Source organism: Garra rufa, unplaced genomic scaffold, assembly GCF_049309525.1.
Source record: "Garra rufa unplaced genomic scaffold, GarRuf1.0 hap1_unplaced_002, whole genome shotgun sequence".
NCBI lineage: Eukaryota > Metazoa > Chordata > Actinopteri > Cypriniformes > Cyprinidae > Garra > Garra rufa.
In genome coordinates, this window is record NW_027394277.1 from 10,766,939 (window position 1) to 10,794,758 (window position 27,820).

Sequence of the window (27,820 nt, forward strand, 5' to 3'; positions counted from 1 at the left end):
CATTTTTTTCACATTTTGTTATGTTGCTGCCTTATGTTAAACTGATTTAAATTACTTTTTCGCATCAATCTACACTGCATACACCATAATGGCAAAGCAAATAACAGGTTTTTAACCTGTCTCTGTTACCCTTAATGGAAGAAGTTAATAACCATGACTCTTCCTAGAGCTGGCCTCTCAGCTAAACTGAGCAATTGATGGAAAAGGGCACTGGTTCGAGTGGTGACCAAGAACCTGATGGTCACTCTAGTTGAGCTCCATGATCATATATGATATGGGATGGGATGGGAGAAACCTACAGAAAGACAAACATTGATCTGGGCTTTATGGTGGTGTGGCAAGACTCAGTCCTGTCATCAGTGAAGACACATGAAAACACACTTGGAATTTGCAAAAAAGATCACCTAAAGGACCCTCAGACTGTAAGGAATGAGATTCTGCAGTCTGATAAACCTCAATTCCAAGCATCATGTTTAAAGGAAACCAGGCACTGCTCATCACCTTAAGAGTACCATCCCAAAAGTAAAGTGTGCTGGTAGCAGCATCATGCTGTGGGGCTGTTTTTCAGCAGCAGGGACTGAGGGACTCATCAAAGTAGAAAAAAAGCTCAGTGCACCAAAATATTGAGTAATATAGCTTTAATGAAAACCCAGTCCAGAGCATTTAGAACCTCAGACTGGGCAGAAGGTTGACCTTCCAAGAGGACAATGAATGTAAGCACACAGATTGAGTGGCTTATAGACAACTCTGTGAATGTACTTGGGCTTGGCTTGAACCCAATCAAACATTTCTGGAGAAACATGAAAATGTCTGTCAGACCCCCTCCAAGCTGACAGAGCTTGAGAGTTGAAGAATGGCAGATAATTGCCAAATGTTGATGTGCAAATCTTGTTGCATCATATATAATAATTCTTTAGGCTGTAAAGGTAAGTAATAAGTTAAGGGTATGAATACTTAGGAATTTTTTTTAATTTTTTTTAAATAAATTAATGACGTTTTGACAGATCTGTTTTTGCTTTGTCATTATGGTGCATGGAGTGTAGATTCATGTGGGGAAAAAAGTAATTTAAAACAGATTAACATAGGGCAGCATAAAACAAATGAAGGGGTGTGAATACTTTCCCAAGGCACTATATATAGATTTCAGGGGCATTTCCTCCGAGGAGGCAAAGGAGCAATCTCTGTGTCCAGTATTTTCAGAGCTTCGATGACTGATGATCTGAAAATTTAAAAAATAGTTCAAAATAACCAAATTAAAAGACTAGCTGAACATAAGGATGCAGAATATATTGTTTAAATTATTACTGCCTTGTACCAATGTGAAATGCGTAAAACACTAACTTGATAAGAATACTTGGCTTTAATAGAATATTGATTACATTGTTAATGTAAAGATATAAAATAGATTTTTTTTTCCCGGTAGTGTTTGTAATGTTTTTTTAACCAAGAAAATGTTTATTAAAAGCTTAACAAAATGTGATTGCAACAACTGGCTTTGAGTTTTTCCAATTTTAAAATGCGACGACAGTAGGCATCCAATTATACTCGTGTTTGTCAAGCAGCAATGCCGCCATCATTCACCATGACATCCTCATGAAGTGTAATGTATATTCAAGCTTGACGCCACTCCATCGCGTTCATTTGAAGGGAAGGAAATTAAAACAGCAGCAGCTGACAGACATCCATTAGAGGTGCAAAGAGGGGCGCCCCAATAGCTAATGCTAATATCTCCATGTTCTGTTGTCCTGTTTCAAATTCATCAACAATATATATTCACTAGCACACGTTCAGAGAGCTTCATTCATCAAACCGAACTCTCCGCCCAGCCGCGATGACATTGTAGTGACATTAACGCAGTAATTTAGACGTAATGGCTGTACATTATCCATCCTAAAGTGAAAGCGTACACTCTGATTCACTTACGCCTACGTAAACACATCCTATGTGCCAATTAATTCTCGCCCATAATTAATAGCCAGAAACAAATTTGATTCCAGCTGGTGTCAGGCTATTTTTTGGCCATCCGTGGCTTTTCAGTCTGTTTCGACTATAATAAATCTTGCATTATATCGATCCATAGCGCCTCTAAAGATTTGTGACTCTAATCTCGAGGACCCGCCGCAGAAACACTCCGGTTCCTCTGCTCATCAAGAGGTATTAGGGACCTTGAGATAGCATCAAACTCTCACTAACCGTTTGCGGAGCTGAAGGACAGCCGGTGTCCCCAAGCCGCAAACCTTGACTGTGGTGCCGTCGATCTATTATGTGCATGACAATGACAGATTTTGGCAGATAAGACTAATGTCTTGCATTTAGGAGAGTATTCATAACACTCATACGCGTTTATCTTAAAATGCAAATGTGTAATGGGATCATTTTAAGGACACTGGGACTGTGTGTAATTTGTTGTTACATATAACATATGGTTTGACTTGAATAGTTTTAAAAAATTAAAAAAAAAAAAAATCACACATACATATATGTCTGCTAAACGCAGTGCTGTCTAGAATTGAGATACCGATTTTAGAAAGGATCATCGACACCACAACTTGGACTTTTAATATGCAAAATTTTTACCCTATCATCTCTCTATAATTAATTAATCATCGTTAGGGCTTGATGTGCAAATTATTGCAGAAAGCTCAACCTCCGCAGCTTCAGAAATTAAAAAGTTAGGAAGTGTTTGGAAAGTTTATGTAACTCTTCTGATATGCCGGTTTCAGCTGAAACAAAAAAGTTCTCCCAGCCCTCAAAACTTTCAGATTCTCTGTGATTTTGAGGAGACGTGTGAAGTGGTCAGGTTGAGAGAGAGCGTGAAAAAGATGGATGGGGAGAGAGAGAAATGACTGCCTTCGGACTGTTATCAGACCTCTGTCAGTTTGGTTGGATTACAGAATTGGGAGAGGTTCAGGTCAGTCAAGAGAAAAAGACAGAATGAGAAAAGGAGGGCCGATAGGAGAAACACTGTCAAAAAGAAAGTGATTTAGGTGGTGGGAATAGAGATTCTTATTTGGGAAAGTACAAAGTACAAAAAAGAGAAATATATTGCTGACTTGGGACCTTGAATAGCCATCCATCCATCCAGCCAGCCAGCCCAATATTTGAGTCAGTATTTAAAAGAAAAAAACAAACAAACAAAAAAAACTGGGACCTTGTGTAGCCTGACCCTAGACCAGCTATTTTTTTCCATTAATTAATTAATTCATTAATTCATTAATTAATTTATTCATCCCATTATTTCAGTCTGTTAATAAAAAAAGCCTGAACCTAGAGCAGCTATTTTTATTTAATTTTATGTAATATTATTTTACTTGATTATTTTATTTTAATTTATTTCATTCAGTCATTCATCCCAGTATTTTTAATCTGTTAATTAAAAAAAGCCTAACCCTAGAGCAGCTTTTCATTCTATTTTATTTTATTTTTTTACTTGATTGTTTTATTTTATTTTATTATTTTATTTTATTCATCCATCCCAGTAATTCAGTCTGTTAATTATTTTATTTTATTTTATTCATGCATTCATTCATTTGTTCATCCAACGATCCATCCATCCATTCATCCCTGTATAAAAAAACAAAAACTAAAATATTAAAATATTAAAAAAAATATTAAACAAAAGACATGCCATTTAATAGCTTCCTATAAATGCAACTTTTCCTTACAATTCAGATAGAATTTGCAAGTAAAAATACTTAATTGTGGGATATAAAATTGTGAAAATATTAAAAATTGACTTTTTACTCTTTCGTTGCAGAAATGGACTTCTATAAATTTCTCCTTTTGTAAAGCTGACAAATTGAACTGAAAGCTATTTCTGTCTAAATAAGCAGCAAGCAATTATTAGTAAATGAAAAAAAGGAAAGGTGAAATTGCTGATTTATCAAGATATAAAAAACCCAATATGATTTTGTGAGCCGAATTTCTTCAGGCACTATTTAGTGTCTGCTGCCTGTTTTAGTGTTCGAGTTCAGTCTGTTCCCTCTGGCTATAAAGGGAACTTTAAAATTTCCTTCTCTCGTGGCTTGCCGACTAAAACAGGGTCCTATTTCAGTGGATTTATTTGCTGTCTGAGCTCTGGATATTGTGTTCTGAGTGAGGGAGCCGTAGTTTGCTTCACTTTTGGATCGGATCCAGCGCAATATCGAAAGCCTTCCACTTTATACGCTCTATCTGAACGCAGACCTTTCGCTCTGGGCCACAAACACCAATTGGAAACGTGCAGCTGCAGAACGATTTAGAGGGGTTGATAGAGCACTGGTCAGATTAAAGTATTGGCAGTGCCGGCACTAAGGAATCTGATAAATGGCAATAAAATGGAAATCCAGATTGAGAGGGGGAACTGATATCATCAGCCCCAAAGGTGCAAGAAGGTCGATTGAAGGATATTTCTGCTGGTGGTTATTGCTTGCATTGCCGTATTTGTGTTTGCATGTGGCTGTGTTCTGACATTTTTTGCCAGAATCCAGTAACAAAAAAAGGCATTTTTTTTCCAGTGTCTAACTGATTTAATTATTCATAGTCATGTGTTAGAGGAAACAATGCATTATTTATTAGGCCCGACATGGACAGTGAGCAAATTAAGACCAGAGGGAGAGCAGGACAACATTGCAAACAAATTAAACGAGGAAAGCCAACTAACATAATGATTGCAAAGCGATAAACTAATATCCCGAAACGCTGCCGCATAGCACAATAAAGCATAGCTGTTTGAGGAGGTATTATGTTCGTAGTGATCCTCGATCCCAGTTGCTAATCATTTTCATCTTTTCTCCCTGTTTCTACAGTTCTCCGGGATGATTTTCGACAAACCCCCAGTGATGTGGTGGTGGCAGCAGGGGAGCCGGCAGTGATGGAGTGCATCCCTCCACGAGGCCACCCAGAACCCACTATCTCCTGGAAGAGAAACAATGTGAAAGTGAACGACAAGGACGAGAGGATAACGGTGAATGTTCTTACTTACCTTACTTTCTTTCTCTCTTTTTATGCATTTTAAATACATGTCAAATAAATACTAGCTGTGTAGTACAGATTACATTAAGTAGTCAGATTCCAAAAATTAATTACTCATACATTTTCTAATGCTCATAATTAGATTACAGTTACCTTTTTATGAATTACATGATTACATATTAATAACTTGGCAGTGAATCGTTCGTCGGGTTGAAGGTCCAAATTGCAGTTTCAATGTAGCTTCAAAGGGCTCTACACGATCCCATCCGAGGAATAAGGGTGTTATCTAGTGAAACAAATGGCCATTTTTTTTAAATGATACATTTACATAGTTTTTAACTACAACTGATCATCTTCGACTTGCTTTTCTTCACAAATTAAATTAAATCACGTCGGAAAAGTCACAAAAAACTGAATATATTTTCTTTCTGGCAAGTTTAATGCAAGTTAGATTAAAAAAGTAATCCAAAAAGTGAGAATACATTACCTAAAATGAGTAACCTAGATTTGTTACTGTTTTCATTATGTAGACTGTAATCAGTAATGAACTACAATTTGTAAGTAATCTATCCAGTTGTTAATTTTCTATTGATCAAAGAATCTTGATATATATATCAAGTTTTCCACAAACATATAAAGCAGCACAATGTTTTTAAACACTGCTTAAAATACAGTTGTTTTAAATCGCACAGTATTACTGTGGTATCACAATATTTTATTGTATTTTTGATCAAATAAATGCAGCTTTGGGGAGTATAAAAGACTTCAAATATTACCGACCCAAACCAAAAGTAGTATTTTTATTCATAAGTATTTTAATACATGTATTTTCTTTTCATTTTCTTTTTCTCTAGAATGAATTTCAGTTTTAAAGTACTTTACTTCTTTCATATAAATTTGCCAAAGCATTCAGACAAATCTTTTTTGAATAGAAATAAAAACATACACTACCAGCCAAAAGTATTTGAACAGTAAGATTTTAAATGTTTTTAAAGAATTCTCTTCTGCTCACCAAGCCTGCATTCATTTGATTCAAAATACAGCAAAAGCAGTACAATTTTACAATATTTGTACTGTTTAAAATAACTGCTTTCTATTTGAATATATTTAAAATGTAATTTATTCCTGTGATCAAAGCAACATTTTCAGCAGCATAACTTCAGTCTTTAGTGTCACATGATCCTTCAGAAATCATTCTAATATGCTGACTTGCTGTTCAAGAAACATTTTTTACACTTTTTTTTTCAAGATGTAAGATATCTGATGTATAAAAAGATCCAAAGATAAGAATTTATCTGAAATTGATCTACTCTGTTCATTCAAAAATTGATCAAAAGTGATGATAAAGACATTTATAATGTTGCAAAAAAATTCTATTTCAGATAAATGCTGTTGTTCTGAATGTTCTATTCATCATTCTACTCAGCTGTTTTCAACAAAATATAAAAATAATAAATGTTTTTTGAAGAGCAAATCAGAATATTAAAATCATTTCTGAAGGATCATGTGACTGGAGCAATGATGCTAAAAGTTCAGCTTTGAAATCACAGGAATAAATTACATCTTAAAATATATTCTAATAGCAAATAGTTATTTTAAATAGTAAAAATATTTTAAAAATTTGGATCAAATAAATGCAGGCTTGGTTAGCAGAAGAGACTTTTTAAAACATTAAAAATCGTTTTGGTATGGTAACATATTTTGAGTTCAGAGAGGACATTACTCTGAAGAGCTCACACAAACATGCACAAACTAACAAATAGGAATATTTAATTTTCTATATCTCTCTCTGTTCTCTCAACATCACAGCATTGTCCCTGTGTTTGTGTATCTCTCTCTCTATTATTGTCCGTTCTATGACTCTCTCATCAGCCACTCGACTAAATAGACTATTAAAGCACTTTTACTAAATGTATCATTTTGGCCGTCCTCTCTGTGTCAAGTGTTTCATAAACAACAAAACTGGCTTTTGCTTTAGTATTTATGTTTTTTCCAGAGCCTGGAAGCTGCGTTCATAAAACATCACAGCATGTTTGGCTTCCTATAGGGACCAGTTCAGTTTTTAGTGTCTTTTTCTCTTAGATGTTTTATAAATGACAGATCTTGGTGTGCTTTTCTTTACAGATCCGTGGAGGGAAGCTGATGATCTCAAACACTAGAAAGAGCGATGCAGGAATGTATGTGTGTGTTGGAACTAATATGGTTGGAGAGAAGGACAGCGACCCTGCTGAGCTTGTAGTGTTTGGTGGGTTTGTAATTCTACTTTATCCTATAGCTTTCATTTTCTCTCCTTGAGTCTCACATTGATCTCTCTGGATATTCTCTCTCCTGTAGAGCGGCCCATGTTTGTACGCAGACCTGTGAATCAGGTGGTCCTCGCTGATGACACGGTGGATTTTCAGTGTGAGGTTCAGGGCGACCCTACTCCCACAATACGCTGGAGGAAGGAGGAAGGAGAACTGCCTCGGGGAAGGTGAGACTTAATCAAAAGCAATAAAATGGTGGCATTAGGAATATGATAAAAGACTAAAAATTAATTAATTAAATAAGAAATAATTATATTGAAAATATGTAATAATAATACTAGTAACAGTATTAGTAATAAGAATTTTAATGTATGTTGTAAATATAATTGTATTTATTATAATAAAGCATTAAAATAATAAACTGCATGTAAATTATACAATTTTTAATAATAATAGTATTAATAATATGTATTATATAAATATGGTTTTATTTATTATTAAACAAAAAAATAATACATATAAATTATACATTAAAAAGTAATAGTACATTTTTAATAATCATAATGTGTCTGTATCAATAAAATATAAATGAATAAATCAAATCGTAAATAAAAGTACATTTTAATTTTAAATACTATAAATATTAATTATTGCAAATTTTGTTATAAATATATTTTTGTTTAATATTTTAATAAGTATTTTGGCAAATAATATACTGCAATTTAAAAAATATATGTATATAAAAATTATTAAACATTGTTAGAAGTACTACTACTAATAATATTAATGTATTATTTTAATAAATACAATTTTAAATAGAGTAATTACATTTTAAATATAAATACAAAATTTATTTATGGTAAATTAGATGTAAATATCGCAAATATTTAAAAAATATATTAAAATATATATAATATATATTATTTAATATTTTTAATAATTATTCAAAAAAACTCATTGAACACTGTTAACAGTAACAAATATATATATAATGTAAATATATTTTCATTTAATATTTTTAATAATTATTTTGTCAAACAATATTGTTATTTTTTAAAATAGATGTATATAAAAGTTTAAAACTTATTGAACACTTAGCAATAAAAATAATAATAATGTTAGTGTATTATATGAATAAATAAATTTTTAATTTTTACATTTAAATTTTAAATACTATAAATAATAAAAATAGTTTTTTTTGTAAAAATATTTTTGTTCAATATATTTAATTATGTTGGCAAATTATTAAAAACATTGAACACTGTTAGCAGTAAAAAATACTGTATTTTAAATACTGTAAATATTAAATATCACAAATATTTTGTAAATATGTATGTGTGTGTGTATGTATATATATATATATATATATATATATATATATATATATATATATATTTGTAATAATTATTTTAGCAAACAATATACTGCAATTTAAAAATATATGTATATAAAGGTTAAAAACTCTGAAGGGCACTGTTAGCGGTTATTATAATAATAATAATCATAAAATGTATTATAATAATAAAATAATTTTAAATAAAATGTAATAATAAATATTAATAAAATATATATATATATATATATATATTTAGTTTTTATTATTTTGGCAAATAATGTACTGCAATTTAAAAATATGTGTATATAAAAGTTAAAAACTCATTGAACACCATTAGCAGCAGATGTTAATGACACTGAAGCGTTACAGTGCTAAAATCCAATGTAGCGAAACTTTGCTGATACAGCTGGCAGAGAACAATGGGACTTTATAGGCAAAAACTAGGGGGTAACTTTGGTGTGTGTGTGTGTGTGTGTGTGTGTGTGTGTGTGTGTGTGTGTGTGTGTGTGTGATAAAAGAATTTCAGTAAGTGTTATATTAAAATATTTTGAAGAAAATAATAATAATACAAATCTTGTATATCTTGTGTATATTTTCTATATTTTAGAAAGTATTATATTAGTATATATATGCAAGTGTATATATAGTAAGTACTTTATATATTGTGTAAGTAAGTATTTTTAAGTATTAAGTATTCTATGAACCAAAAAAAGTGCACATGCATCTTTTTTGCTGTTATGAGTGTTGTCATAGAAACAAATATTGGTGCAAGTCTGACGATGTTAACAGCTCAGAGTCATCTTATAATTATGGTAATTCCAACATGACATGAACAAAACATAATTTAGAGTTTCTCTCATCACTTCCTCCTCATCTCCTTTTCCTGTCACCGCCGCCCGTTGTTGTTTCATCCCACTTGTGTTTCATTAATCACTCAGACATTTTTTTTTTCCTTCATGTTCTAAATACAAAACTTTCCAGTCCACTCATCTCATTTTTATCCATATTTTTTTTTTGTCTCTCTCTCCATCCTCACCTCCATTATAGTGGGCCGATCTCGTAAGTACCATTCCATTTCATTTCTCTGCATGCGTGTGATTGTGCTTCACTTGTTTTGGAGGCCGTGATTGGTTGTGACAGGGTTACGACTCTACTCTGGCCAATCACATCTGCCTATTTGCCTGTCATAAGTCTTCCACTTAAAGCGACGGTTCACAAATATGAAAATTGTCATTTGCTCACCCTCATGTCACATCGTGTCCTTCTTCTGCAAAACACAAAAGATGGTATTTTGAAGAAAAGGTTCAATGAAAATCAATGTGGTCCAAAACACCATGAACCTTTTTTTTTATATCTTTTGAATTTTGCAGAATAAAGAACTTCATACAGGTTTAAAATTATGACAGAATTCATATTTTTGGTTAAACTATCCATCCACATACAGAAGTAATGAGTGCCTATCTAGTCCAGCTCATTAACTCAAATACTCTGAGCAGTAACAATGGTTTTCACTGTTAAAAAAGACATAGAAATGCATGTATTTAAAACTTCAGAGGTTTTTTGAAGTGTGACTGTTTTTTACTTCTCTGCATGTTCTTTAGTGAGCAGAGATACAAAAGGTCATTCTCTAGCAGAGTGCAAGAGTGACCTCTGTCCTTTTACTCCAGACTGTGAGAAAAGCGTGATCAAATTACAGAGACACTGAAAGACAGGTTGTCTGCTCCAAAGCTTGACCATAATACATCAGTGGATGTGAGTTCTGGAAGAGTTGAGGGATCTGGAACTGATTTTCTTCCATGATGGTTTTGTGTAGTGTGGCCCAGTCAGTTAGCTAGAACAACTCTGTATTGTCAGCAGAAACCACTTGGGTTTGGCTTTGAAGCTTTGTGGAGTCACCGAGCCTACAATCGTTTTACCCTTAAAAGTGTTCATAAATAGCATAAAATAAATACTCTCACTTTTAGCCTTTTTAGAATTCAAATTTCATACCACTTGCTTTGTTTTTCTTGCGAGAACTGTATTTAACTCGAGGCACAATGAGGACCGAGAAGTAATTTCCAGATATGTTATTTCTGTCGATGAAAAACAGTGCTTGTTCACAAGTGGAAACATCTATATCTGATGCTGACGGAGCACTTCAGTGATAGCCAGACAGACCGACAGACACACAGAATGAAAGAAAGAACATGTTTTCTGAGGGAAGCAAGAGCGTACCGCCTGTTTTTTAAGGGGGTAGAAAGAAACCGTTCTCTGCAGGGTGGTAGTTTTCATACAACCCGACTTGGGCCTTTGGTGTTTGGTATTTTCTCTTTTGTTATTTGTGTCTTGGATGAGTTAGGTTTAATTGAAAGTTTGGGAAATGTACTTTTAGAGCTGCTTGAACTGTTTTTGTAGTATTCTTTTAGCCTGACAAAGATGTCATCCAAAACCTAGTGGGCTGCCTACCTAGATAACATTTTTAGGCACAGAAGTCAAACCGTACCTAAAGGAAAATGTTGTTGCTCACATGTTTGTTATGAACAGCTCAAGGCAAATCTCAGCTGTTTAGAGTTCTAGGAAGATGTTAAAATGTTATTATCTTTTAAAAATCCATAACAATTCATTGCTCTATAGGGAAACAATGGAGATGTCAAAGTGATTTAATTTGTAATTTTCAACCGGGGGAAAAGCAGCTTTTTAGGAAATCTTGTTTTGTTCATCTTTCATGTCTTTTATGCTCACCAAGGTTGCATTTTTGCAGTTAAAACAATCATTTTGTGAACTATTATTACTGTTTAAGTTGGTGTTTTCTATGTCAGTGTCACATGATCCCTCAGAAATCATTCTAATATGTGATAGATTAATTAATTTATTAATTAATAGAATGAATATAATAAAAAAAAACTGCATTTATTTTGAATTAATAAATATAAATAAATTATATACACTACAGTTCAAAAGTTTGGGACCAGGAAGATTTTTTTAAAAGGTCTCTTATGCTCATCAAAGTTGCATTTATTTGATCAAAAATATGAAAAAAAGTAAAAATAACTGTAATATTATGAAATATTATTGCACTTTAAAATAATGGTTTACTAATTTAATATACTAAAAACTGGAATCCTGTGATACTTTGTTTTGTTTTCAAAAAATGTAAAAAAAGAACAGAATGTTTTCAAAAAATAAATGTTTGTAATAATATACACTACCGTTCAAATGTTTAGGGTCTGTAATTTTTTTCTTTTCTTTTTTTTTAAGGAAAAATGATGTGTTCAGTTAATACAAAAGTGATGTTTAAGATTTATATTCTTAGAAAATATTTATATTTTGCATAAATACTGTTCTTTTGAACTTGTTATTCATCATAGTATCCTGAAAAAAGTATCACATGTTCCAAAAATATTATTGTTAATGTTTCCAATGTTGATAATAAATCATATTAGAATGATTTCCGGAACACTGAACACTTGAGTAATGATGCTGAATAATTCAGCTTTGCATCACAGAAACAAATTATATTTTAAAGTATATTAAAATACAAAACCATTATTTTAAACTGTAATAATATTTTACAATATTACAGTTTTTTTCTCTATTTTTGATCAAATAAATACAGCCTTGATGAGCAGAATAGATTACTTTAAAAAACATATCAAATCCTACAAATCCAAAACTTTAGACCTATATATATATATATATATATATATAAGCTGTATTTTCTGTATTTTATTCAGTACTGGAAAATATCAAGTTATCTAAGTGAAAATATAATACTTAATATTTCTGTCTGTGTAATTTCTGTGTGCTTAATTTCTGTGAGCATCAATTTGCGAATGTTAGACTCTATTAAAATCAACTTTTCACACATTCTTAAAAGTAGATGTAGACAGTGAAAAGTTAGATTTTGAGTTTTGCAACATAGTTATAAAATTAGCATTTTTAGACTTCTAAGCCAGATAAGTGTGTCAGAACATTCTGTATTCAGTGGAAAAGCCAGACGTTTAATACACACCGGGTTAGATTAGTCAGACTTTGTGCGAGGGAGAAACAGGACGAGATCCTGTCTTCTTTCCACTAAAGATGACGGATTCGTTTCATCATTCGCACAGCGTCGTGGAATAATCCACAGCATGTTTCCTCAACTGCCCTCTTCATTTGCATGTCTAAGAGCTGAGACAATAAATATGAAATAAACCCATGTAGCAGCAGATTAATCCTGATGCACTGAGGCGCTTCTCCAACTGTGCTCATTTTAAGCTGTCCTAAAAAAAGTGGGTCCTATTCCAAACTCTGACAGGACTGATCTTAGCCCATGCATATTACTGTATCCTCAAGGGGGCGGAGGGAGTATTTAAAACACCACAAGCTCTCTGAGAAACCGCATTTATGCAGATGACTCTCTCGTTTTGATTATGCAGTAAATATACAGCTTATGAATTTGGCAGGTAATGCCGGACAGAAACGGCTGCTCAGCTAGGCATTGTAAACATATGCCCTGCATTGGTGTAGATAACCTGCAATGCTGTAAAGCGTTTAATCGGTTACACTCTAAAGACTGTATTAATTGCATGTAGGGGGTTTTAATTGCGGTGGCGATCGCTGAAGCGTGGCCCTTCCACACTTTCTGTCCGCATCACTGTTCGACGCTGACAACTGCCTGTCATGGCGAGTCCCTCTGGGGATAGACGCAATGTTTGAAGAGCCGGTGAATCTGCATATGAGTTTGTGGCGGTGTATTCGCTAACCACTAACTCTCACTGAAGGTGTTGGATCCTTTCGTGTGTTGTGGTCCATCTTGGGAAAAAGCGAAGTTCCATGAATAATTTTTAGCTTCAGCACTTTTGTTTAGCCTATGTGAGTGGGTGACACTTTTGACCTGTCACTAGCCAGCCAGCCATCCTGGCACCTTCACAGCTCTGTCTACTGCTATTCCGTCAAATACACCATCTGTGATACTTCCAGGAAGAAATGTCCAGAAAGACTTATAGATATCTTAACAGATGGCATACCATATATAACTTGGAATAGTTGTAGTAGATTTTATGGTTGAGCAGTTGTGTTTTTTTCCTCCATAGCTAACTTTAGAAGATATTTCACAGAAAATATGTTTACATTTAGTCCACAAGAGAAAATAATAGTTTTTGATAAAATGACCCTGTTCAAATGTTTACATACACTTGATTCTTAATACTTTGTTGTTACCTGAATGATCCACAGCTGTGTTTTTTTGTTTAGTGATAGTTGTTCATCAGTCCCTTCTTTGTCCTGAACAGTTAAACTGCCTGCTGTTCTTCAGAAAAATCCTTCAGGTTCTACGAACTCTTTGGTTTTTTAGCATTTTTGAGTATTTGAACCCTTTCCAACAATGACTGTATGCTTTTGAGATCCATCTTTTCACACTGAGGACAACTGAGGAACTCATATGCACCTATTACAGAAGGTTCAAATGCTCACTGATGCTCCAGAAAGAAAAAACATGCATTTAGAGCATCGGGGTGAAAACTTTTGGAATTTAAAGATCAGGGTGAATTGAACTTAGTTTGTCTTGTGGGAAACATGTAAGTATCTTCTGTAGCTTCTGAAGGGCACTACTAAATTAAAAAATATGATATTTAGGCAAAATAAAAACTATTTACTCATCCTCAGTCCGTTCAAAACTTTACACCCCTGGGTCTTAATGGAGCATCAGTGAGCATCTCAATCTTTTGTAATAGTTGCATATGAATGATGGATCTCAAAATCACACAGTCATTGTTGAAAAGGGTTCAAATACACAAAAATGCTGAAAAACCAAAGAATTTGTAGGACCTAAAGGATTTCTTTGAAGAACAGCAGGCAGTTTAACTGTTCAGGACAAACAAGGGACTCAACTATCACTAAACAAAAACAAAAAAGCTGTGGATCATTCAGGTAACAACGCAGTATTAAGAATCAAGTGTATGCACACTTTTGGTCATGGTCATTTTTTTATTAATTCAACTAGTACTAAATTAAAAAAATAACATGCATTTTGTATGATCCCTCTTATTTTGACAAAATAATTAACATTTTGCAGGTTTTTTTGGCCCATATTTCAAGGCCTGGCATTTTTTATTCACTTGATTTGTCTCTTAAAGGATGCTCTTTTTGGTGGTGGTAGAGGTATTATGTATATTTTAAATCCTTTCCCTAAATCTCTCCCTATCATACCATATTAGCATGCATCTGACACCTCCATTCTCTCAAAACTCCATGCTGTTTCTGTAATGTTGTTTTAACTGGTAATTATTTATCACAGCCCAAGGCACATTCTGTTAGTCGCTTTCACTTCTTGTTGCTACATATTTTTAGAGTGACATCTCTTGAGACAGTGTGTGTTTCTGTAACATCGCATTCTCCCCATAAATATTCACAGTCATATATATTCATTTTTGTAAATTTTAGAGAAGACTCATAAGATTTGTGGTATTACATACCATTAAGTCAATATTTCAGCCCTTGCATCAGCCCAGGTGAGAAATACAGTCAATAATACCAGGGGAATGGGAAATTGGTATCATTACCTTTGCTTTGAGGTCTCTCTAGACTAGTGTCCTAAATTATAGCGACAAGGGATGTGTTTCAGATTTGACCTCCAGGGTCAGCGATATGGCTCCTGCTTGACCTCTGGACAGCAACCCCAATGACCCCTATGGCCAGGCTCCCTATTGGGCCTTGTTCTGTTCCAACATGCTTGTCGCCTCCAAGCTGTGATGCAGCCTACGCTCAACGACGAAGTCTACGAGAAAAAGCCAGCAGGCAGGCAGGGAGCCAATCGGAAAATTGATCAGAGACAGCTGCATTGATGCAGATTGCATCTTTTGGATTGTATTTGACTTTTGTAATGAAAGAAACAAAAAGTAATAGAAAAAGGAGAGTCTAAGCCAGTGGTGGGGTGAAATAAAAGACTGATTGAGGTAGATCGTGAGACAAATAGAGTGCAGTTTGTTAGGCACATTAGTAGGGAAGGTGCAACCGCTATCAGCCCTTCGCTTGATGAATTAGTGGGAAATTTAAGGTGAGCTAAAGGAGAAAGACCTTCCTGAGTATAAATGCGTGTTGTCAGAGCCGACGCGTCACTCTAATCGTGTGTGAAACGCTAGAAAAAAAATTGCACAGGAGTGGGAAGGAGGATGAGAAATCAATTAGCCAGTGAAGGTTAAAGGTGACAGGATTGCACATTCACAGGCGCCTGATAAAGGGCAATAGCACGGAAATAATCAATACCCATCAGCCCAGCTGAGCTCCGACAACTGAAAGACGATCATCAGTTTAGTTTCTATTCCACCCTCGATGCTAAAATTCCAAACTCTGTTTATCACGCAGGATCCTCTACTAATATGGGAATTTGTTCCTGCAAAAGACGTATCAGTCTTGGCCACAATTCAAAATGGAAGAATTGGCTCCCTTTCAGTTCATGAGTGAGAATTTGAATTGAATTTGGCTACACCTCACAGAAAGTAGAACTGGAATTTAAATGAGAGGAAGTGGAATTTACTGAACACCCATCCATCCATTTATTTATCTGTCCATCTATCCGTCCATTTGTTGATCTATCTATCTATCTATCTATCTATCTATCTATCTATCTATCTATCTATCTATCTATCTATCTATCTATCTATCTATCTATCTATCTATCTATCTATCTATCATCTATCTATCTATCTATCAGTCCATGCATTTGTTCATCCACTCATCCACCCACTCATCCATCCACCCAGCCATCCATCCACTCATCCATCCATCCATCCATCCATTTATTCATCTGTCCACCAAGCCACCCATCCACTCATCCATCCATCCATCTGTCCATGCATTCATCCATCCATCCATTTATTCATCTGTCCATCATCCATGCATTCATTCATCCATCCATCCATTCATCCATCCACTCATCCACTCATCCATTCATCCATCCATACACTCATCCATCTATCCATTCATTCATCTATTTATGCATCTGTCCATTCATTCATTCATCTACTCAGCCATCCATCCATCCGTCCATCCATTCATCCATCCATTCACCCCTCCATCCATTTATTCATCTGTCTACCCATCCATCCATCTATTCACCCATACATCTATTTATTCATCTATCTATTCATCCATCCATGCAATTATTCATCAATCCATCATCCATCCACTCATTCATTCATCCATCCATCCATCCATTCACTCATCCATCCATCTATTTATTCATCTGTCTATGCATCTGTCCATGCATTCATTCATCCACTCATCCACCCACCCACCCACCCATCCATCCATCCACCCATCCATCCATCCATCCATCCATCCATCCATCCATCCATCCATCCATCCATCCATCCACCAATCCAGCCAACCATCCACTCATCAATCCATCCATCCATTCATCCATCCATTCACCCATCCATCCATTTATTCATCGATCTACCCATCCATCCATCTATTCACACATACATCTATTTATTCATCTATCCATTCATCCATCTGTCCATGCAATTATTCATCAATCCATCCACTCATCAATTCATCCATCCATCCATCCATCCATCTACACATCCAACTATTTATTCATCTATCTATGCATCCACAAAAAAATGACGAATGTGTGGTAAAATAAACAGAATTACAAATTTCTGAGTGCAATTAATCGACTACTAAGTCTTAACTCTTTTGGGTTCATCTGACGTCGTTCAGGGACATTTCTTGCGTATGAAAACAGATATTCAGAACGAAACTGAAAACATGTCTCAATTAACATTTAAAAAAATAGCATAATTTTATACACTTTTTAACAGGATTTAAGTTATTTAATTCATTACACAAAAATAGGAGTTGGGTCTGGGTTGAAACTGTTCAAGCCATCGTGATGTTGCTAGGTAGAAAGATCGCTGCAGGACAGATAAGACCAGCAGATTAGCATCCATCACGAACAACCATTGATCAAACTCGCACTAAGGGCAAGAACCAAGCAGCCGCAGCAGAAAGAAAGCCAGCAAGGTCTCATCAAAGAGATTGAGAGAGAGAAAGTGAACGAGATGGACGAAAAGATCGGAGAGAGATGGATGAGACAAACCCAGTGGCCACCCAATGATGCTCTTGGGAGTTTAAGAGTCCTCGTTTATATCCAGACACTCATTAGTGGACAGAAAATGTACATTAGGCCAAAGAGGCCAGATTACTAATATATAAATGTATATTTGCTCTCAGTACGCCCGCATATCCCCCACAAGATAGGGGCTCTTCAGCACTGCATCAGATGTGCTATCATGTGCTTTAAAGTATCTCTGCAGGCAGAGAGAAGAAAAGACTTCCATAATAATTAAGCTCTTTATATCCATCTCTCTCTGCTCAGAAAGACCAGCACTGAAACCTCTGCCTTAGTAATTATATGTATTTGGTTATAGCTGTACTTGAGTTTTCAAAAGCCCTGCTTTTTGTCAAAACAGTCCTGAAATATGATGTGGATTAGTTTTGGTCATGATTTTCAGAGCAAATCCTAACTGTTTATGGGTAAAGGTGTCAGTGTTGGTTTTGTTACATATTTTCAGCTAAATATAGTGAGGGTTACTGTGTGACCTTTGACTTAGTTTAAACAGACTTCATAGCTCTGTTTGCATACTAATGACACTCTACACTAACCTTATCTAACTGGTCCCAGAATGTGGCACTGTGTATAATATCAGCTATGACAGCTTTACTGCATGCCACCAGCAATACTAACACACACACACACACACACACACACACACAGTTCTTCTCCTTGGGAGACTCAAGTTTAGACTAAACAAAACTGCCAGACTCTGTAACTGTAGGACAGTCTCACCTTGGAGGAGTTCTATACATAGCAGAACATTCCAGAAGATCATATAGAATCTATAGGGTCTTGATTTGTTGTGTGTGCATCTGCAGCTTCATAAGTTTCTTTTCTCTTCTTCAGTTCCTCCTCAGATCGTGGTGCGTCCGCGGGATCAGATCTCTACCCAAGGCCGTACTGTCACCTTTCTTTGTGGAACGAAGGGAAATCCCCCTCCCGCTGTGTTCTGGCAGAAAGAAGGTAGTCAGGTAAGAGACAACAGTACACAGATGCACACCGGGGAGCCTTTACAGTCAGTGTCAAAACACATCAAGGTATCTGCCGGATACTTTCATTGTGCTTCCTTGAAGAAAGGGTCAAACTCTAGGGTAGTGACCAAGTATATTAGTGAAAAACAAAGCTTTGTTTTGAAAGGATTCGAAGACTAAAAGGCAAAATCAAATCTCTTACTGATGCTGATAGAGAACTGAGTGTAAGTCAGTCTAGCTTGCTTTTGTTTTACAATGGGCACAAAAATATTTTGATATTTAAAGGGATAATTCACCCAAAAATTAAAATACTGTCATTAATTACTCACCCTCATGTCGTTGCAAACCCGTAAGACCTTCGTTCTTCTTTGAAACACAACTACTCTCATGAACGTGGGTCAAAGACTGAAATAGAAGAGAAGAAATTGTTAAATAAAGCTTCATAAAATAATGGTTGAACCACTAATTTCACATGGACTATTTTATCGATGTCCTTACTACCTTTCTGGGCCTTGAATGTGTCAGTTGCATTGCTGTCTATGGAGGGTTTCGGATTTGATCAAAAATATCTTAATTTGTGTTCCAAAGATGAATGAAGGTCTTACAGGTTTGAAACAACATGAGGTTGAGTAATTAATGACAAAATAATTAAATTAATAATTTTCATTGTTGGGTGAACTGTTCTTTTAAGCCACACTATTTAAAAATAAAATTATAACAATTACATCGATATACCCTTAAAAATCGTCTTAGACACCAAGTGTAATGCTGAAACATTTTTTTGAAGTGTGACTAGAGTGTCCAAATTCTTTTTAAGATCTCTCGATATGTATTATCATGCAAGTTGTTAGCACACTGTGGATCTGTGAGTGACACTTCTAAGATAGGAAAGGAAGTCTAGTGCCCATATAGACTGGGAATCTGATGGATTTATTTTTCATTATCCAGCTGATCTCACCTGGAGGATGAGTTTCTCGAGAAGCGCTTTTACTCTGAAAACTAATGTCTGGCTGGCTGTCTTTGAATCATGTGTATTGTCACTTGTAATCACATGTTTGCTGACATGACAGCAAACATATGATTACAAATGAGAATACATACAATGTTTTTGACAGCTGATCATGCATAACTAGCTCACTGAACTCAAATCAGTGTTGTGTGTGTTTATGAAATCTGTATGTATGTGAATCTTATAAAACCAGTAAATCGTTAAAAAAAGTTTACATACACCTTGCAGAATTTGCAAAACGTTAAAATGTTAACTATTTTACCAAAATAAGAGGGATCATACAAAATGCATGATATTTTTTTTATTTAGTACTGACCTGAATAAGATATTTTACATAAAAGACATTTACATATAGTCCACAGGAGAAAATAATAGTTGAATTTTCAAAAGTTTACATACACTTGATTTATAATACTGTGTTGTTTTGTTTAGTGATAGTTGTTCATGAGTCCTTGTTTGTCCTGAACAAGTAAACTGCTCACTGTTCTTCAGAAAAATCCTTCAGGTCCCACAAATTCTTTAGTTTTTCAGCATTTTTGTTTTTGAACCCTTTCCAACAATGACTTTATGATTTTGAGATTTTTTTTCACAATGAGGACAACTGAGTTTTCACCCCCCAACTCTCAATGCATTGTGTTTTCTTAAATTTACATGCATGTTTTACGTTCAGTATTCATGATTATAAAAAGCAAAAAGAATCACACAGGTTTCTTTTTTTTTTTTTAATCAGTCCAAGTAGTTTCAGAGTCATAGGGACAGAGAGAAAGAAATAGAGAGAGGATGCCTTCCAGCCAGTTTGGATACTGGTGACAAGCCATTCACCCGGTTAGAAGGAACTCTGGGATTTCTGCAGGAGCTTGTTCACGTTCGTGTCTCCTCATTGGGTCAGAGGAGGATAGAACATGTCCCTGGGCTCTGCCAGATAACACGCTCATGTCTCTATTAATAAAGCGCAGCAGAAGAAATAAAGATATAAGCCTCTGGTTGTTCTAAAGCACTCGGAGGAAGGAACCCAGTTCCCGTATCCCTCCCACCATCCTTTCTCATATCCCTTCATCCTTTTTTTTTTTTTTGTCGAGCTGAGTGTGTCATAGGCCAGAGGTGATCAAATATCCTCTGTACGCTGGGCCATGAACTCCTCTCCGGTTAATCTCTCATCTATTCTTTGTTTTTCTCTGTATGTATGTGTGGCCGATCTTTGAGGTCAGTAGATATAGAACAGAACTGAGGATGAGGGTGAGTCCGGTCAGAGCCAGAGGGCTGGGGTGAGGGGGTCACTGGATTATCCCCAAAAACGAAACAGTGACACACACACTGTCAAGTAGGAACAATAGGGCAGCTGTCAGTGTTGCAGCCTCATGCTAAAGGAGGAAGAATCCTTAAAATCCTTCGGCCTTGTCTTTTGTATATCTGGCATTCTTCCTGAACCCCCTGTCTAAGACACCAGCTGAGATAATGCAGCTATTGTTCGGCTCGTGTGTGGATGTGAATCTCAGCGGTCAACTAAATTTATACCCGAGTATCTCATTGAATGCACAGTGATGATCTATTAATGTAAATGCAAATCAGCTATTTCATCCAAGCTCTTAAATCAAAAGTGATTGTGATGAGTCATAAATTATATCAGGGGGCTGATTATCCCATGTTGTTTTTTTTTAATATATTTGTGTCAGTCCCAAACAGTAATGCAACAAATAACGCATGTTAAAATGATTTTACTATGGTTAAGGATACTATGGTTAAAGGCTAGTGTGAGTTATTTGATTAAATAAAACAACAGCAGTAAACTGTTTCTATGATAAAAAGTGAATTCATATTTTATATAATGATAATTTTAATACATTTTATCAAATCGTAAAATTAATATATGGTATGGTATTACTGCTGTCAAATAATTAATCATGATTAATCGCATCTAAAAAAAGGTTTTGTTTACTGTGTATATTTTTTATGTATACACTGCTGTTCAAATGTTTGGGATCAGTAAGATTTTTAATGTTTTTTTATGCTCATAAAGAAGTTTCTTATGCTCACCAAGGCTGTATCTATTTGATTAAAAATGCAGAATATTTTTGAAAATCTTTTGAATAATTTTGTGAAATATTATTGCAATTTAAAATAACAGTTTTCTATTTTAATACACTGTAAAATACAATTTATTCCTGTGATCAAAGCTGAATTTTCAGCATCATTACTCCAGTCTTCAGTGTCACATGATCCTCTGATATGTAGATTTATTATCAGTGCTGGAAACAGTTGTGCTGCTTAATATTTGTTTTTGGAACTTTTTGTGATACTTTTTTCAGGATTCTTTGATGAATAAAATATTAAAAAGAACAGCATTTATTTGAAATAAAAATCTTTTCTAATAATATACACTACCTTTCGAAAGTTTGGGTTCAGTACATTTTTATTCTTTCTTTTTTTTTTTAAATTAATACATTTATTTAGCATGGATGTGTTAATTAATAAGAAGTGATAGGAAAGACTTATATTCTTATATTTTGAATAAAAGCTGTTATTTTGAACTTTTTATTCATCAAAGAATCCTGTGAAAAGTATCACAGGTTCTAACAAAATATTTGGCAGCACAACTGTTTCCAACACTGATAATTGTAATAATTAATCAGCATATCATAATGATTTCTGAAGGATTATGTGACACTGAAGACTAAAGTAATGGCTGATGAAAATTCAGCACTGCGTCACAAAAATAAATAATATTTTAAAGTATAGTAAAATATGAAACCAGTATTTGAAATTGCAATAATATTACTGTTTTTTCTGCATTTTTGATCAAATAAATACAATCTTGATGAGCATAAGAGTCTCTATTAAAAAAATTACAATTCGTTATGATCCCAAACTTTTAAACGTTAGTCTATATAAACACACAGAAATACAGTAATTATTTTGAAAATATTTACTTGTATTTACATGTATATATTTTTATTCATATAATTAATATTATATAGAAATATATAAAATATATAAACATAATTTTTTTCTTAAATATATCCATGCATGCGTGTGTATTTATATGTACATAATAAATACACAGTACACACAAATATATTATCTAAACAAAAAACTTATTTTGGATCAGATTAATCGCAATACATCACGATTAAAGGTTGTATCAGCGATTTCTAGCCTGAAACATAAAGTGTCAAATTCAGCTGACCTTTCTTCACGATCCGCTCGCTGCCTGCCCCATAAATTGTCTGTGAAAAAAACGCGTCTCTCTGGTCAGCCTAGGGTCCGAGATATGCCAAAAAAACAATCGGCACTACCAACCTTTCCACACATAAACAAACAGTGTTCCAACCAATCAGCGTCAGGGGTTTGGTGTTGTGGACTTTCGCTCCGCCTCCCTCACATCCCTGCACCAGTAGGAAAGTCCACAACACCAAACCCCTGACGCTGATTGGTTGGAACACTGTTTGATTATCTGTGGAATAGTTGATAGCGCCGATTGTTTTTTTGGCATATCTCGGACCCTAGGCTGACCAGAGAGACGCGTTTTTTTCACAGACAATTTATGGGGCAGGCAGCGAGCGGATCGTGAAGAAAGCTCAGCTGAAATTGACACTTTATGTTTTAGGCTAGAAATCGCTGATACAACCTTTAATCATTTGACAGCACTAGAAAATGTATTAAAATTTAAACAACAGTTCTAAACAACAATGACTAAATCATTGTGAGTTCTGTTTTGAGTTATTTGAGCTATTCATCAACTTCAAATGTGATTTTTCATGTTTATTTTTTTTTTGTTGGTTTGAACAGGTCCTGCTGTTTCCCAGTCAGCCACCTTCACAGTCAGGCCGTTTTTCGGTGTCGTTAAGCGGAGAGCTCACCATTACAGATGTGCACAGCGAGGATTCTGGGTACTACATCTGCCAGGCCATCAGTGTGGCGGGAAGCATCTTGACCAAAGCCCTGCTGGAGGTGGAAAGCAGTGAGTAAAATGCTTCAAACTAGCTTTGGACACACACACAGTTGCCCTTTTATACACCCCCACCAGCTCCATTAAACACCGGCGGTCGACTTGTATTGATATTTTAATATCAATCTAACGACATTAAAGGTCCAGAACTGTACATGTAATTGAATTGCTTGTGTGAGGCCTTATCTCAAAGATTTGAGTAATATTTTTGTTTGCGTTTGAACAAATTGCCGCTTCGCCCCGCCGCAGCCTTTTTGCTCTAAACCAAAATAAATTAAAAAGTCTTCAAAGCCGCCCCAAATTAAAATTTCTGCTTTTGCAAATGAGAGAACAGCAGGAAGCTCTGGAGACGTAATCAGAAAGGACAGGGCACAATCGAGCTATGCAAATAACCCCAGGAACATATGCCGCCTCCGTCATGCTCCCCGGTAACAGGATAAACTGTTTATGTGTACTCCACGTGTGTGCGCGTGTACTAGGCACATCACACGAAAAACCTTCGCCAAGAGTCCAATATCGGCACAGTCTGCTGTAGGTTTGCTTAAAAATCAGGCTTATGAAATATAATCGCGTTTCCCAGAGCCCCCTGTGCCTGCTGTGGCCTCTAAAGATGACGACCCTGCCATGTTGGCATCTGATGTTTGCAGTAATGTTTTTACGTGATACACAATGAAATGATCTATGGAAGGATATATATATATATATATATGGCGGCGCAGGGTCATTTCACCCAAGGACGTGATTCTTCGTGTCTATGAATTTCACATCATGTAGAAACACAACACGGTTTTGTTTGAGCAATACACCCTTCGTCTTCTTTTCTGACCTTTCGGTTTTTTCTTTTTCTTACTGCAGTGGAGGCAAAATGTCAGAGAGGCAGCCTGCCTTTCCCAGGTCCTTGTTTTTTCAAATGAGAATGCTTAAGTAACCGAATTGTCAATTATTTATCTATGGACTTTCCGTCTCGCTTAGGTCAATAGACAGTAGGTTTTGCCGCTCTAGTCAAACAAATAATACATTATTCATGGGAACATGGCCGTGTTAAGCCATCACGTTAGTCTATAGAAGGAGATGCGGCTGAACGAGAGGAAATGGAAGAATAAATTGTAGAAGAACGCAGGCTACTGTAATTATTCTAGAGTGCCGTGTTGAACTGCATTATCAGCTTGGAAAATTTCACAACTTCCTGTGTGGGAAAAGTGCAGTAAAATGCCTTTTTTCTCACATAAATATGTTCATTAATATAGACAGTGGAAATATTCTTACATAAATTGCAGTTCCTTTATAGCTTTATGTGATTTCATGTTTGCTTTTTAAAAAAGTATTTAAATACTTGTTGAATAGAAAGTGCATAATTTACTTTATATGTAAAGTGTTCTTAAGTCTGAGATATCAAGTAGGAATATGCCACATTCAGATTTAAACGGAGCATAGCATAAGTTCAAACACCTCCATTACTGATGATTTGATAAAAACTGCATAATCTTCTTGGGGAAATTTTGTGTTTTTAATATCATGCAGATTTAGAGTAGATCCATCTTTACCTGTTATTGACCCATAAATGTTGTACAGCAAGCTTAAAAGCACAGAATAATTTTATTATAACACAACACAGCCTGCTAAAGGCGTTAAAAATGCATTTGGCTCTGTTCCACTACACAATAACAATATACGTTGATTTCAAAAAGACTTAATAGCTACGATTCAGTTATTTTATTTTATTTTATTTTATTTTATTTTATTTTATTTTATTTTATTTGCCTGTACCATAGATCTAATTAAAATCAGAGGAATTACTGATCTTTAAAAGTTGGCAGGCTGTAAGTGTGCGAAACAAATGGCTAGTTGAATTCAGTGATTTTAATTTAATTTAATTTAATTTAATTTAATTTAATTTAATTTAATTTTATTTTATTTTATTTTATTTTATTTTATTTTATTTTATTTTATTTTATTTTATTTTATTTTATGTAGGAGGCCTGTGTCATAGATCTAATTAAAATCTGATGAATTACTGATCTTTAATAGTTGGCAGGCTGTAAGTGTGCGAAACAAATGGCTAGTTGAATTCAGTGATTTTAATTTTATTTAATTAAATTTAATTTAATTTAATTTAATTTAATTTTATTTAATTTTATTTTATTTTATTTTATTTTATTTTATTTTATTTTATTTTATTTTATTTTATTTTATGTAGGAGGCCTGTGTCATAGATCTAATTAAAATCTGATGAATTGCTGATCTTTACTAGTTGGCAGGCTGTAAGTGTGCGAAACAAATGGGCAGTTAAATTCAGTTATTTTTATTTTATTTTTATTTATTTTATTTTATTTTATGTAGGAGGCCTGTGTCATAGATCTAATTAAAATCTGATGAATTACTGATCTTTAAAAGTTGGCAGGCTGTAAGTGTGCGAAACAAATGGCTAGTTGAATTCAGTGATTTTAATTTAATTTAATTTTATTTTATTTAATTTAATTTAATTTAATTGTATTTTATTTTATGTGGGAGGCCTGTGTCATAGATCTAATTAAAATCTGATGAATTACTGATCTTTAATATTTGGCAGGCTGTAACTGTGCGAAACAAATGGCTAGTTGAATTAGGTGATTTTAATTTAATTTTATTTTATTTTATTTTATTTTATTTTATTTTATTTTATTTTATTTTATTTTATTTTATTTTATTTTATGTAGGAGGCCTGTGTCATAGATCTAATTAAAATCTGATGAATTACTGATCTTTACTAGTTAGCAGGCTGTAACTGTGCGAAACAAATGGCTAGTTGAATTTGGTGATATTAATTTTATTTTATTTTATTTTATTTTATTTTATTTTATTTTGCCCTGGGCATTTGATACTGTTTTTATTAACTGTGTTCATTTTCATCATTATATGTCATACTCCATGATGATATTGTATTTTACCATCACACTACTCTCAAAATCTCAATTAGCATAATTCCTAGTGTGTCTGTTTTTCAACAATCTCTTGTGTATAATTTGAACAAGGTGGATGATATGGTGGTGTTCCATGCAAATTTGGTTCTCGTAACCCACGCCTCTCTCATTTTTCTCACCCTTAGCCCCATCCGACCGCATCCCTCCCATCATCCGCCAAGGACCGGCCAACCAGACGCTCGCTCCGGGCACCACGGCCCAATTGCAGTGCCACGTGATGGGCAACCCTCTTCCGAGCATCCAATGGGAGCGCGACGGCCAGAGAATCCTGGGCAACGACGAGCGCATTAGCCTAATGGAAAACGGCACTTTACAAATCACAGCCCTGCAGGTACTTCAGTCAAGATGATGTTTAAGAGTCTGTTTTTCAGCATGTACAGCTCTTATTTTCCAAAATGCTAATACCCAGGGGGTATTAACATATGTTTTTTTTCAAATCCAGCCCTCTTCAGTACATGTCCTGTCATGGGCGGCTCTCTTCGTTGACAGACACCATATGCCATCACACAAATTTTCCTTGCTGTGCATTTTTAGACACACTGATGTGACGTTTAAACACAGACGATTGCTGTAAAATGTCATTACCTTATCCGATCAATGGCGGGGGCATAAAACGCGCAATCGAGTTTACAGCAAACAGGCAAGCTTAATTAGCAGATCGATTTTAATACTTGCTCCGTGTACGGTTTCGGGGTGACCCAGCCGCTCATGCAAGAGTTGTGCACGGCGATAAAACCGGTAATTATGATTGTAATGGGAGTGTGTGCCGTCGTTAGTGTTAGCTAATGCTAGCCTAATGAAATCCATTCCTCAAGGCCTCAGGGGTGTGTGCGATTGCAGGTTTCACCTGAGGTCGTGGCACTGCCGTGAACAGAGCTGATGTGTTAATTGATTGTGCCCGGGAATGATTAACAGTCACTCATGCCTTAATTTAATGCTCATTCTGGGCTATAGAAAGGTGGGGAGGCTTGCAATCTTTATGTGCTACTCTCAGCAACCCTGTACTTTAAACGTGCCCTTGACATTGGCTAGCGCCAAAAAATGTAAGTAGCAGCCTCGTTTATCAGTGACGATTTAAGCTTTTGTGTTATATTTTGTTTATTTGGCTTGTTAAACATTGCACGTTTTGTTCAGATGGGCATCTTTGGCTCGGGTGTTGGCCCTGTCCTCTGTGGTCTGGTGCCTCCGTTGGCCCCCTTTAGTCCACGATTACCCCGGCATGATGGGAGAGCGCAAGGGGGCACGGAGACTGGGGTTTGCACAGATGGTAGCGTGCGAGTGTGTGAGAGAGAGAAAGAGAAAGGGAGAGCGCTGTGA

General features: G+C 35.1%; 1 protein-coding gene across 1 annotated transcript; it reads left to right on the forward strand.

Annotated features, from left to right (window-relative positions):
* Nucleotides 1-4,564: 4,564 nt before the first annotated feature.
* On the forward strand, nt 4,565-27,820 carry LOC141305352 (roundabout homolog 2-like). Its single transcript, XM_073832463.1, has 9 exons — nt 4,565-4,571; nt 4,788-4,945; nt 7,078-7,198; nt 7,288-7,426; nt 17,483-17,628; nt 18,464-18,588; nt 23,384-23,555; nt 26,629-26,834; nt 27,638-27,820. Exons 1-9 carry the CDS (start codon nt 4,565-4,567, stop codon nt 27,818-27,820), a joined length of 1,257 nt encoding a protein of 418 aa, XP_073688564.1.

What these genes read in the sequence shown, in the direction of transcription:
- LOC141305352 (XM_073832463.1), top strand. An exon ending in ACCCAATGATGCTCTTGGGA is followed by an intron (nt 17,629 to 18,463) that starts GTTTAAGAGTCC and finishes TCTCTTCTTCAG; the next exon opens with TTCCTCCTCAGATCGTGGTG. An exon ending in CCTGCTGGAGGTGGAAAGCA is followed by an intron (nt 23,556 to 26,628) that starts GTGAGTAAAATG and finishes TCTCACCCTTAG; the next exon opens with CCCCATCCGACCGCATCCCT.